Genomic DNA, 12,499 nt, shown 5'->3' with positions numbered 1-12,499 from the left:
TCTGTGGCGACATCAATGCCAACTGGGCAGATAAATCCTCAAGAAAACTTCTTAAACAGGTTACTGACAGCTTTAATTTAACTTAATGATAGACCAACTTGTATTACTAATACTTCCTCCACCCAGATAGATTTAATATTTAGCAACAGAACAGACAGAATAACAAAATCATATAATCTTATCACTGGACTGTCTGATCACAATTTGATCTTAATGTCGAGAGAAGTGAATGGTGTAAAGCGTTCCATTAATGGTCTGACACAAACTCCCATGAGGATACCAGAGAACAAAAAGGAAGATTTCAAGAATGCTATCCAGAAGATTAGTTGGGATGAGATACTTGATTCAAATGATGTGAGCTTTACTAGCCAATGCTTTACTGAAACAATACATAAGACGATCAAAGATTTCTCAAAGGATTCAAGAAAGAAACATAAAAGGAGTTATCTGCCATAGATAAATGAAAATGTTATTGAAATGATGAGAGAAAGGTGTCGAGCCCTTAAAACATCCCTGAAGTCCAAACGGATAACTGATAGGCACATTTTTACAGCATTAAGAAACAAGGTGACAAGAGAACTTAGGAAAGCCGAGGCGAATTATTTCCTTGAAATAATCGTAAATTCTAAAGGTGACTCTAAACAAATATGGCAACAAATAAAGAAATGAATTGGACAAAACAATGTTCCCCTCACACCAGCAGTATGGTGGCATTTCTCCTAATCCAACTGTGCCCATATTTAACCTTGAAAGGGTATCTGAAGAACAAGTAGAGAACATCATTGAATCATTCAAACCCAAAGAGTCAAAGGACATCTATGAGATGGACTTTGCCATGGTTAAAGACCTTTGCCCTTTTGTTTAAAAAGCCTACTACCCATATTGCTAACCTGCCATTCTCTCAAGAACATGGGTGTTTTCCAGAACACTGGAAACCTGCAGTTATAGTTCCTATCTTTAAAAATGGTGATCCTCACTCAGCAGCCAATTACAGACCTATTAGTATACTTCCCATAATGTCCAAAGTTTTGGAAAAATTAGCAGTAGAGCAACTAATTTATCATCTTAACTCTAATCAGCTTTTACACCCCATGCAGCATGGTTTTAGATCAAATCACTCCACCGAGACTGCAACGGTCTATTTTATTGAAAGGGTCAAGTCCCTTATGGATAGAGGAGGAGTTGTGGGTGCAGTATTTCTACGGTCAACCACAACATACTTCACTCTAAGTTTGATCAGTTTAACTTTTCTTCTTGTGCATCCAACTGGTTCAAATCATACTTATCAACTCAAACTCAGTGTGTTAAAATAAACAATTTATTATCCGACTTAAAAAATCTGTCTACAGGTGTTCCCCAAGGTTCAATCCTGGGTCCACTTTTTTTCAGTCTTTACATTAACAATTTACCATCCGTATGCCAAGACTGTGAGGTTCTGATGTACACAGATGACACTGTGATCTTTGGGTGGGGTAAGAATAACGTAGAGGTCGCTGCTAGGCTTACAAAGGTCATGGTTGATGTGTCTGACTGGTTAAACAAATGTTGTCTTCAGCTTAACACTTCCAAAACCGTTGCTATCTCACACTGAACCCGATGTTTTTATTTCTGATCAAAGAATCAAGATTGTGAAGGAATACAAATATATTGGTATCTTGTTTGATAATAGACTTACTTTTAAAAAACATGTTAAAAAAATATGCAAAAATGTAAAATTCAACTTTAGGCATCTTAGAAATCACATGTCCACGGAAGCGGCTAAAATGTACATGTTTTTTCTGATTTTATCTCACACTAACTACTGCTTACCCACCTGGTCTACTGCCAACTCCACTACCCTTAAACCAGTCATGTCTCTTTACAAAAAGGCTCTCAAAATACTTGACAAAAAACCTAAATCACACCATCACTGTTCAGTCCTCCATAAGTACAGACTTTTCACATTTAAGAACTGCTGTTTAATGTTCAAAATCTGGTTTGACCTAGCCCCCCCACCACTATGCAGCCTAGTCAAGTTTAGAAAAGCAGCAACCAGTGCTACTCGAGGGGCAGCAAGAGGAGACTGTGTAATGCCTTTTAAAAAAGTGTATTTGGACAGTCAGTTTTCTCAGTTAGGTCAGCCCAGGAATGAAACCATCTCCCACAGAACATTAGAGAATCAACCTCATTCAACTGCTTTAAAAAAAATCTCAAAACATGGTTGATAAATAACCAAAAATGTGATCATTAGTGGGTAAGCAGTAGAATCATTTTTGTTTACCACTTGTTTTTATACCCATTGTCCCTTCCCTTCTACCCATGGTTAAGGACTAAGTGGAGCTTGTGTATTGGGATTTTGTGTTTGATATATTGTCACTTAATGCCTTTTTTTAGGTTGTATAGCCTTTTTTCACTCTGGCAGGGGGACTGCCAATGGGAACTAGCCTTTTGGCTATAATTGGGTGCATTTACATTTTAATGTTCATGAATGTAGACTGTCCCTCTTGATCAAATAAAGATAACTTACTTACTTACTTATGGAGAAGATCTGACTCACGAATTGCCAGCACAAATTTAGTTTCACTTACGCTAATGTTGCGAGATATGGCATTTACCCTTAGCGGAGGTATGCGCTCTACTGAGTCATTATTAGTCATTATTATTTTTGCAATCATTGCCAAGTACTGCTAGACGACCACCTCCCACTAAATGCAGTACCTAATTTCAGACTGTAGGGTTGACATTTACACATGTCCTCCCGAGTTTATGGAACCGCCCCCGAAGTAAAACAGTAAGAAAAGTGTTATGGGACTACACAAACTATTGCGGGTAAGGCCATTTTTACTTAACTTTGTGGTAAAAGTAATCGAGAGGCCTTACTCTCACATGTAGTTATTAGTCTTATGTTAACTAGTCTTTAAGTCTTACGTAACATCAGAATTCACGTTGTAGTGGTGTTGTTTGACGTTTGATGACGTGATTTGCAAAGAATATGCCTCCATTGCCATCCGTGTCTCAAAGCAAACTACTGTTATCATGGTTGCGTAATTGAAATACATATTTAAATACATATACAATATATCACCAATTATGTTCTCTATTTAGGTCATGTTGTGGTGGATTGTGATCGGAGCTATTCACACTTCCGGTCAGTAAACTGTAGCTCTCCTCTCGTAGGCTGAATCCCCCGTTGAGCATTGTATTAGTTCTATTTATTTTATGTGCTTAGGGCTGTGTAGTAATTTCCTTGCTACTTGTAGAAAGCAGTGGTATATATTCCACAGAACATCATACATTGCTTGATATATTAAAAAAATATGGTGCCATGTCAATGTTCCGAAAGCCCAGTCTTCCGAAAACTCGGTATTCCGAAAATATGCTAATTTGTCCAGATACCAAAGTTATGGTATAGCCTTCCCCGACAACACAAAAATCATTAGTCCGACAGCTGTTCCGAAATTGTGAGCACAGCAACGTGAACCACTAGCCTATAGCCCACATGCACATCCCAATGAATTGATTCCACAATCATAAACATATAAATGCATTTATTTCACAACCATGAACTTTAATTCAGAATATTATTATACACACATTGCATTTGCATCGCGATGATAAAAAAAAGCTTTTATGATAGCCAACTTTCAGAGCAAAAAACCGGCATCATTCCAAATAGCCTAGGTTTATAATCATCATCATAATAATAATAATAATAATAATAATAGGCCTGTCAGTGCTTGACAAGATCTGCGTAATGTCCTGCGACAATCTACCGGTGATTTCCTTCGCACGAGTGATACCCTATATTCAAAACCAGAGTAGGCTAAGTTAACAAATATTGCCTAGGAAAGTTATATGCGTGATAGCCCGGTGAGCGTCTCCGCTCCGCTGCGCAAACTAAATGCTGTGTGTGTTTTGTGCCACTTCAAATATTTCTAAGTTATGCCAGGGGAGGGTGCAATGCCGTCACAAAACAGTCATTAAACTCGTGAGCCTGCACTTCCAGCATCCCTGTATAGGCCTATGTGTAAAACATGAAAATTCCTCCCACGGACTGCAGCAAACACGCCGGTGAGCTGGACTCTTGCATTCTTCACCTTGCACACGCACTTTTTGCCACCCCACCACAAACATGAATCCGGCACCACTGGTCGGAAAAATGGCATTTCGGAACAGAGGGTTTAATTTGGTCGGAGTAAAGATATTTCGGACTATTTTTCGGAATATTGAGATTTCGGAATATCGGGCTTTCGGAACACTGGGCAGTCCCCCCAAAAAAATCACAACACAGTTTCACCAAGATTCTATAATCTCTCACAGATCAAGTCCGTTGTAAGGTATTGGTTTTCTTACTCTCATTTTCAGATGGGTTGAAGGTGTTTGAATTCTGCTCTGGGAAGAAGTTTTTCATCCCAGACCACATCATGTCACGTGCCCCTCTCGGCTCTTACATATATTTCACACCCATCACTCCAGAGGCCAAAACACGGATGGTGATGAATGTGACTCAGGTATGAAATATGGGGAGATAGGCTAACTGTTGAGAAAAGAGCTCCACCCCACCATCGTGGTCAATTGGATATGTCTTTATGTCTCTCTCCTTTAATTGTCTCTCTCTCTCTTTCTCTTTATTTTTCTATCTATATTTTTTCTAAGAAACCTAACACAGTGTTTGTGCATGCAAATCTTTTCCAGTCCCTGGACCCACACTATAAGTATAAGCATGAAACGGTCTTCATATCGGAGTTGACAGACAGAGACCAGGGGATTTTTTCATGGTCACGTCATAATTCCAAAAAATCTACTGACTTTCTTAAACTTATAATGAAAGGTGAGACTGATTTGATTTGCTCTGTTTGTTTTAAATATTTCATTGTTTTCACAATAAACATAAAAGAATAGAGTAGGACTGATCTGATTAAATTGAAATATTCCACTTATTGCTCCCAGATCAGGATTATATCCACAAAGTTATTTTGGTGTAGTTAAAGCAGACTATTTGTTCCATGTATCGATGTTTAATCCAGTGTTAAATTCAATTTGTATATCCCTCCATATACATATGGCAGTCAGTCTTGGCACGAGAGTAGATTTAATTTTTCTATGAAGTGGAGGATGAGTCAGCCAGATAATAGACTTGGGCATGGGCTCTTCAACCTGAAGCCTGCAGGTGCTCTGACAAAGATCTTACACAGGCTCTCTGGCTATCTTGGTCAGCTGCAGGGACACTGCCATCAAAATGAGTGAAGGGGTTGAACAGGGTGCTAGACCAACACCACACACAGTGCCTAAAAAGTTACATTTGCCCACAGCACAACCATGACTAGAACACCCATTTTGGACCATGGCATGTGCTGGTGCACTGGCATTGTTATGGTGATTATTTTAAACATAAATATTAATGCATTGGAAAAGATATTTCTTATTTTTATAATATTACATTATGGTAATAATATCAAATGATTGCATTTTTTCTTGGTCACTTTGGTACATTTCTCAGGTCTGAATAAAAATTCTCAAAAATGTTAGTTCAACCTCCACATCATAACAGCAACTTCTCATTCTTTTGAACATTTTGCAAAGGCTTTTGCACATTCATGCGAAAGGCTATGTGCAATCGTCTAACTCTAAAACATCTAGTAAGTCATTACATGCAAATGAGTTGTATCAGTTGTCATTATGTGTCAAACATATATGCTTCATTAGTTTCACATGGTAGTTTTGGAATGTTTGCTAGTTTAACTGTAATTTAACATGTACGTAACGTGTAATTGTTTAAATGTGATTGATGAGGAGTGATTCAATTTGTTGAAAGGTAAAACATTTGTGTAAAACCTCATAGGCCACCAAGCCAGAGTGGATGAGCCAGGCCAGCATGAGGGAAAGTCCAGTATCAGTGTGACTCTATAGCAGACATCAATGTGTTCAGTCATGTTTTCATGAGAAATGGAGGGGTTTCAAAAAGGAATATGCTTCTTTATATTGACACTGTCTATGACAAAAGGACTTGCATTGCATTGCACTGACATATTCTTTTACATAATTATTTACTTTTGAGACATAAACGTAGCATTTGGAGAGAGTTACTGGCTTTTGCAGGTGATCCATCGAGTGCTGCTGTTTTTCTCGAATTTTCATTTCAAGAAAGGAAATGACTGTTTTGAAAAAGGATGATTTGAGAAATATACCAAAGCGACTGAAAAAAAAGTGTAAAAACCACATTATTTATGAGCTCTATAATTTATTTCCGCTACGTTGTCGCTCTTTCAGACTGCACTGAGGAAATGGAGGTGTACTACGGAAACCAGTTGGAGATTTTCCCGATGAAACGTGCTATGGTGCTGGAGTTCTCTCCCCTTCTGGGGCCATCAGACACACAGATACTGTGGAGACCGGGCCAGACTAGCAGGCGGTGGTCTGCAGATGTCGTCACCTCAGACCAACAGGGCAACTACACCTTACGAGGTCGCCTCGGGGTGGAGCTGCGGAAGATACGCGTCACTGTGATTGGTACGCAAACAGGGAAGACGAGTTGGAGGGATTATGTCAAGGGGCAAAGAATGGATAAAAAGAGAGAGACAGATGTAGTGAGAGAGAGAGAGAGAGAGAGAGAGAGAGAGAGAGATAGAGATAGAGAGAGAGAGAGCCTTAAATAGTTTGGCTCATAAATATATCATGAATAAATCCAGAAAAAGAAAAAAGGGTATGATATTACTGTAGTTTAACAAGACTAGAATTAAGTTATTATATTTATTAACTTTACTTTAGGTTCTCTGTTCTTTCATGAACTTCTCCATCTCTCATCAGCTAAAACTATGGAAGTCAGTGTTGAAGGAGAGGGGAGTCTGATCATCCGCTTCCCCATCCCCACATCCAAGTCAGTCATCAGCTTCACAGACCAGTCCGGCATGGAGCATGTGCTTTACCAGATGGGTATTGAGAGCGTCGATGTGCTCTATAGTCTGCATCTTGACGGTCGGGTCTCACTGCAGGACCACCCCTCAGGTTCTAGTGTCCGGATCGAAGACTTGAGACCAAGCGATGCAGGAACCTATGAGGTCCGAGACTCGCATGGCCATCTGGTCGTTATTGCCACCCTGGAGAGTCAAGGTGAGGTGTAGTCATTCATACGTGTACCAGTGATTTCCAGTGCTGCTGCTGTGACTCCTTCAGAGTCAGGTGTCAAGCTCTCCCAGCCATTAAAGAGAGGGCCTCAGGGGGCACTGTGGTGCAAACAGTAACCCCGACCACATTCGGGCTTGACGCCCATGGAGGACACGGGTTCGAATCCAGCCCGATGTCATTTCTCCTGTCCACTCCCCACCTCTTCTCCCTCTCACTTCCTGTACCACTCTTCACTGATCTATCAATTAAAGGCATGAAATAAAAAATAAAAAAGAGAGGGCCTCAGAAGAGGTTGCAGCCATAGCATGGGCTCCTCTGAAGCAGGATTCAGACCCAGTCCCAGTTTTACCCTCAGCTCCAATTCAATAGAATGCTTGAAGTTTGGAACCAATGTCTACCTAATACGCAAGCCTCCTAATATTGAAACGCAGTACAGAGATTTAATAGTGTTATCAAGTATGTCCTCTACTATGTTGAACAAAAGTCACAGTAAAGGCAATTCTTCTGATCTTTCCATTATCTTCTCTTTGTTGTCCTTTCCTTTGCAGAAAGCCCTTTATCCTTTTTAAAATATTATATAGTGGCTGCTGTTTTTCTCTGCCTTGTCATATGCTGCTGTGTATGCAAGTGCTGCTGTAGGAGGTGCAGCCAGTCATCTAAAGCAGCCGGCACCCCCAAGCAAAGCCCAGGCCTGTACGAGGTAGGTAACCAGCACGAGGGCAGAGCGCTTCCTATTGTGTCTTTTACATTATCCGTTCATGCCGGTGATCTGGGAAAGAGATGAAGCTGGCGCTCCTATAGGAACTGACTGGTGCATTAATGCATGCGCCCCACACTTTGTCTTCCTTATGCATATGATCGTCACAGATGCACGCACCAGCGCATGATGTATTAGGGCAGACCATGTACATTTTCAAAGAGAAAAGTCTAAGGAGCTTCTGGTGTGTGAGGCCACATGGCTGTGTGTTATCACACATACATAACAGGGCTGCTTTATTCTCAAAGGCAATGCGGTCCCCGGTGTTACCACTGTAGTCATATTTGGGATGATTATGAAAATAAGCTGTCATGTCTTCAGAATGACTGACCAGAGGTTGTCACTCATTAATACTGCCTCGTATGCTTTTGCAGGTAGCTGACTCAGAGGGTCGTTCCGAGGTGCCGCGGAGTTCCCTAATTGATGCCCCTGCACAGAATCCTCTCAGGCTTTCTTATGGTGTACCTTCTTTCTCTCTACCTTCTCTCTCTCTACCGCCTCTCTCCGTCTCAGGCCTGTACGAGGTAGGTAACCAGCACAAAGGCACTTTCTATTCGCTTTCTATTGTGCCTATTACTGAGATGTCTTTATCCGTTCATGCCGGTGATCTGGGAAAGAGATGAAGCTGGCGCTCCTATAGGAACTGACTGGTGCATTGAGGCATGCGCCCCGCACTTTGTCTCCCTTATGCATATGACCGTCACATTCAAGATTAGAGTCTGTTATCATAGTCTCTCTCTCTCTTTCACCTTCATTCTCCCTATGCAGTACATGTATTAAAAACACTCTCACTGCATACTGGATATATGGTCAGATATATGACCTAATATCACAATTTAGTAATTGGTGTGAGTCAATTTGGAAAGATGGTTTTAATAGATGGCAGTATAGATATATTTCCATTAATGTCTTTCCTTCCGTATGTTTACTGATCTGTCAGGAAGTAAACCGAGCAGATTGCACGTAATTAGTCCTGCTAGTATTCTGTACTGGATTAGGTTCGGTTTTGGCTCTTAGTTTTTCCCTCCCTGTCCACCCTAGATTCCTATAATTCAATCTGCCCTTGTGGCGTGACTGAAATGCTTGTTTGGGAAGGCGCCATAGCAGTAATTTTACTGTGATGTTTCTGTTATTTCGGGCTTTACAAATGTGTGTGTGTGTGTGTGTGTCGTGTGTGTGAGATCTAACAAAAACATGTACTTCATATGAAGCGTCAGCCTTGCTTCCAGGCACGGCATGTGTTTGAGGGCTCTTCACACGCCTGTGTTGACTGTGCTAATCTCGTTGTTGGCGGAGGGATGAAGCGTGAAGGAGTGTGTAGGATGGATAGTTTACACACACGAGCTGGAGTGGACCTCGTGCTGAGATCTGAACGCAGCAGTGGCCGGCTCAGGAGGCCTAGTGGCTCAGGGGGCCGAGTGGCTCGGGGCTCTTTGAGCAGGGAAACCATGTCCTGGTCTCTAGTAGTGCTGGAAGAATCAGGAAACATTTTTGCAATGGTGTGTGTTTGTTTGCCCTCTAGAACACCAGAACAACGTTCAAAGTCCTACGTGAAAAATGCCCTCTCTAAAAAAAGAGGAATCGATGTTTAGAGACAGACTCTGAAAGGCTCTGCTCACTGAGGTAGTAGAATATCAGTACAGTGAACCTGTGATGCCTTAGATCAACTGTGAAAGTACACAAACAGACAATGCATTCATCCAGCTTGAGACCTTATAATCCCTGATCATATCACTGCTGCTTTTCTTTTCTTACCTCTCAGACAAAGTGTCTCTGACTTTGGACTGTGTCTCTGACATCTGTGTGTGCCTCAACTCAGTTGTACTTCTGGCAACAGGTGTTTTGACAATGGCTCACCAGTCACTGACAGACTGAGGTGATAAATTGGAGAGAAGAAGGCAAAAACATGACAACAAACCTGACCTTTACCCCAACTCTTAAACTCCTGTCGTTCTTCCTCCGTCCTCCCTCAGGCTCCAGATGTGCAGGTGGGGGGCACTCCACTGTACCCCATCACCTCCAACCTTTCACCCTCATCGGACGCGGCACCCGCCTTCCAGCCCACGAGGGGGAACGGAGACTCGCTTGACTTCCTGAGCACGGAGGTGCTCCCCGCCACCGTCTACACCTCGGAGCAGCTCAGTTTCCTCTAGTGCAAGGTCGGTGACTCACCCAGCGACTGCCTTCAGGGAATACAGATTCCTGCACTCCAGAACCTCCAACACTCGACCAGATAGCGACAAGGACCATGTCCGTCTGCCAGCAGCTGCATATACTGTGTGCTAGCAACAGGGGAAAAATGTATGTTTGTATTTACGGCAGGGATGCATTTACAGTATATGTAATACATAAACACACATACACACACAAACACACACACACAAACCAACCCTTAGGGGAAATGCTGCATGTTCATTGAACATTTTATTTATTTTATTCGGTCAACTGATTGCACTGTATTTTAAGGGTATATGACAGATAGCAAGTGTTATACACACATTCGAATGGCCTCAGAAAGAGCACATAACCGTGGGTGGTTAATATGTACTATATTTGACAGATGTGTTTATTATTACTGTGTTAACTGTGTGTTTGTTTTCACACATCACAGGTGAATTATATCACTCTATGTGACTGCACCACTTTTTAGTTGTTTTGTATTAACTTGAGTCTTGTGTACAACAGGCCTTACCAGGCTGTTTTTTATTATTTGTGAAGAAATGTAACACATTTCAAACTCGGTGTATATCATCTTTCTTGTGTGACATACAGTGGGGAAAATAAGTATTTGAACCCCTGCCGATTTCGCAAGTTTGGCCACTTACAAAGAAATATCAACAAAAAAATCCAGAAAACTGCATTTTATAACATTTATGACTTAATTTGCATTTGATGCAGAAAATAAGTATTTGAACCCCTAGCAAAACATGACTTAGTACTTGGTGGAATAACCCTTGTTGGCAAGCACAGACGTCAGACTTTTCTTGTAGTTGGTCACCAGGTTTACACACATCTCAGGAGGGATTTTGGTCCACTCCTCTTTGCAGATCCTCTCCAAATCCTTAAGGTTGCGTTTTCAATGGGAGGGAATGAGGGAATGCGGTTCAAGCTCAATATTCCACATTACATGGCCCCATCCATAGTCCCCTCGATGCAGTGGAGTCGTCCTGTACCCTTTGCAGAAACACAGCCCCAAAGCATAATGTTTCCACCTCCATGCTTGACGGTGGGGATGGTGTCATATTCAGCATTCTTCCCCCTCCAAACGCGGCAAGTCGAGTTGATGCCAAAGAGCTTGATTTTGGTCTCATCTGACCACATCCTGTCTCCCAATCCTCCTTAGAATCATTCATGTGTTCATTGGCAAACTTCAGACGGCCCTGTACATGTGCTTCCTTGAGCAGGGGGACCTTGCGAGTGCTGCAGTACTTCAAACCATTACGGCGTAGTGTGTTGCCAATGGTTTTCTTGGTGACTGTGGTCCCAGCTGCCTTGAGATAATTTACTAGCTCCCCCTGTGTAGTTCTGGGGTTATTCTGCACCTTTCGGATGATCACCGATACCGCTTGAGATCAGGTGTACCTTGTTAGGTCTAATGAGGACTAATCTGTGTGCTTCTTGGGCACAAAACTGGTCATTGGGAGCCAGAATTCTTGCTGTTTGCTTGGGGGTTCAAATACTTATTTTCTGCATCAAATACAAATAAAGTCATAAATGTTATAAAATGCAGTTTTCTGAATTTGTTTGTTGATATTCTATTTCTCACTGTTAAGCTACACCTACCATTACAATTATAGATCACACATTTCTTTGCAAGTGGCCAAACTTGCGAAATCGGCAGGGGTTCAAATACTTATTTTCCCCACTGTATACTGTATGTGAAAATAGTATGTCAGGGACAGATCAGCAGATCGAATCATTAACGTCACAGGAAGGGTGGCAGTAACATTATCCCCTGATAAGGGTTCTCATAAACACTGTACTGGAACATGTAAATCACCATGTTTATGAATCATGATCAATATTAAGCCATATGCATCATGATCAATATGAAGCCATATTAATCATGTACACCTAATAACGATCGACTTGTGGGAATGTGGTGTGCATATTTGTATAGTAACCCCAGTCGCTGTTGAGGGATAGGTTTACAGCTTTGGGGGGGGGGGGGGGGGCTGCGGCACGCTGCACGGTGCGCGGCGCGGCGTGGCGTGGCCACCGACACAAACGCTTAAAGGAATCATGGTGTTCATGTGTTTCTTTTAATGACAGCAGTCAATATAACAACTAAACATCGGAACATGTCTTTTTATGACAATTATCCACAAAGTGTGCAGCTTTTGTCGCTGCACCGGTGTATCTTTCTGGGCTTCTGGAAGAAACATTTTTAAGATATTTGCGGCCTAAAATTCCTGATTTCGCAGGAGCTTTTCCAAAAAGTTGCGATGAAAGTTTTGATTTTTAGGTTTTTGTTGCAATGAAATTGGCGAAACAAGTGAAAGTTGCGATAAAAAGTTATGAATTGTCCTCTTTGTAATTATAATTGAGTTATTTGTTGAAAATAATTGATTAATAAACAAACATTAATTCATCAAGAACAAAACGATTGAGAAATGGTCCTCTTAATAACCTCACCAA

The 12,499-nt window shown here is 41.5% G+C and overlaps 1 protein-coding gene across 3 annotated transcripts; it reads left to right on the top strand.

Moving 5' to 3' along the window:
* The first annotated feature begins 2,690 nt into the window (after positions 1–2,690).
* LOC105906154 lies at positions 2,691–10,598 on the top strand. Of its 3 annotated transcripts, XM_031568929.2 has the most exons (9): positions 2,691–2,808; positions 3,085–3,127; positions 4,345–4,490; positions 4,675–4,810; positions 6,250–6,489; positions 6,787–7,089; positions 7,653–7,804; positions 8,236–8,385; positions 9,835–10,598. In XM_031568929.2, exons 1-9 carry the CDS (start codon positions 2,785–2,787, stop codon positions 10,012–10,014), a joined length of 1,374 nt encoding a protein of 457 aa, XP_031424789.1. In that variant the 5' UTR covers positions 2,691–2,784; the 3' UTR covers positions 10,015–10,598. The 3 variants fall into 3 exon arrangements, with proteins under 3 accessions (XP_031424789.1, XP_012689719.2, XP_031424790.1); XM_012834265.3 differs by lacking the exon at positions 8,236–8,385; XM_031568930.2 differs by lacking the exon at positions 3,085–3,127 and having other exon boundaries at positions 2,728–2,808.
* Positions 10,599–12,499: the final 1,901 nt, after the last annotated feature.

This window comes from Clupea harengus, chromosome 6 (assembly GCF_900700415.2).
Source record: "Clupea harengus chromosome 6, Ch_v2.0.2, whole genome shotgun sequence".
Classification (NCBI taxonomy): Eukaryota; Metazoa; Chordata; class Actinopteri; order Clupeiformes; family Clupeidae; genus Clupea; species Clupea harengus.
This window is presented reverse-complemented; position numbering and strand designations above follow the sequence as displayed.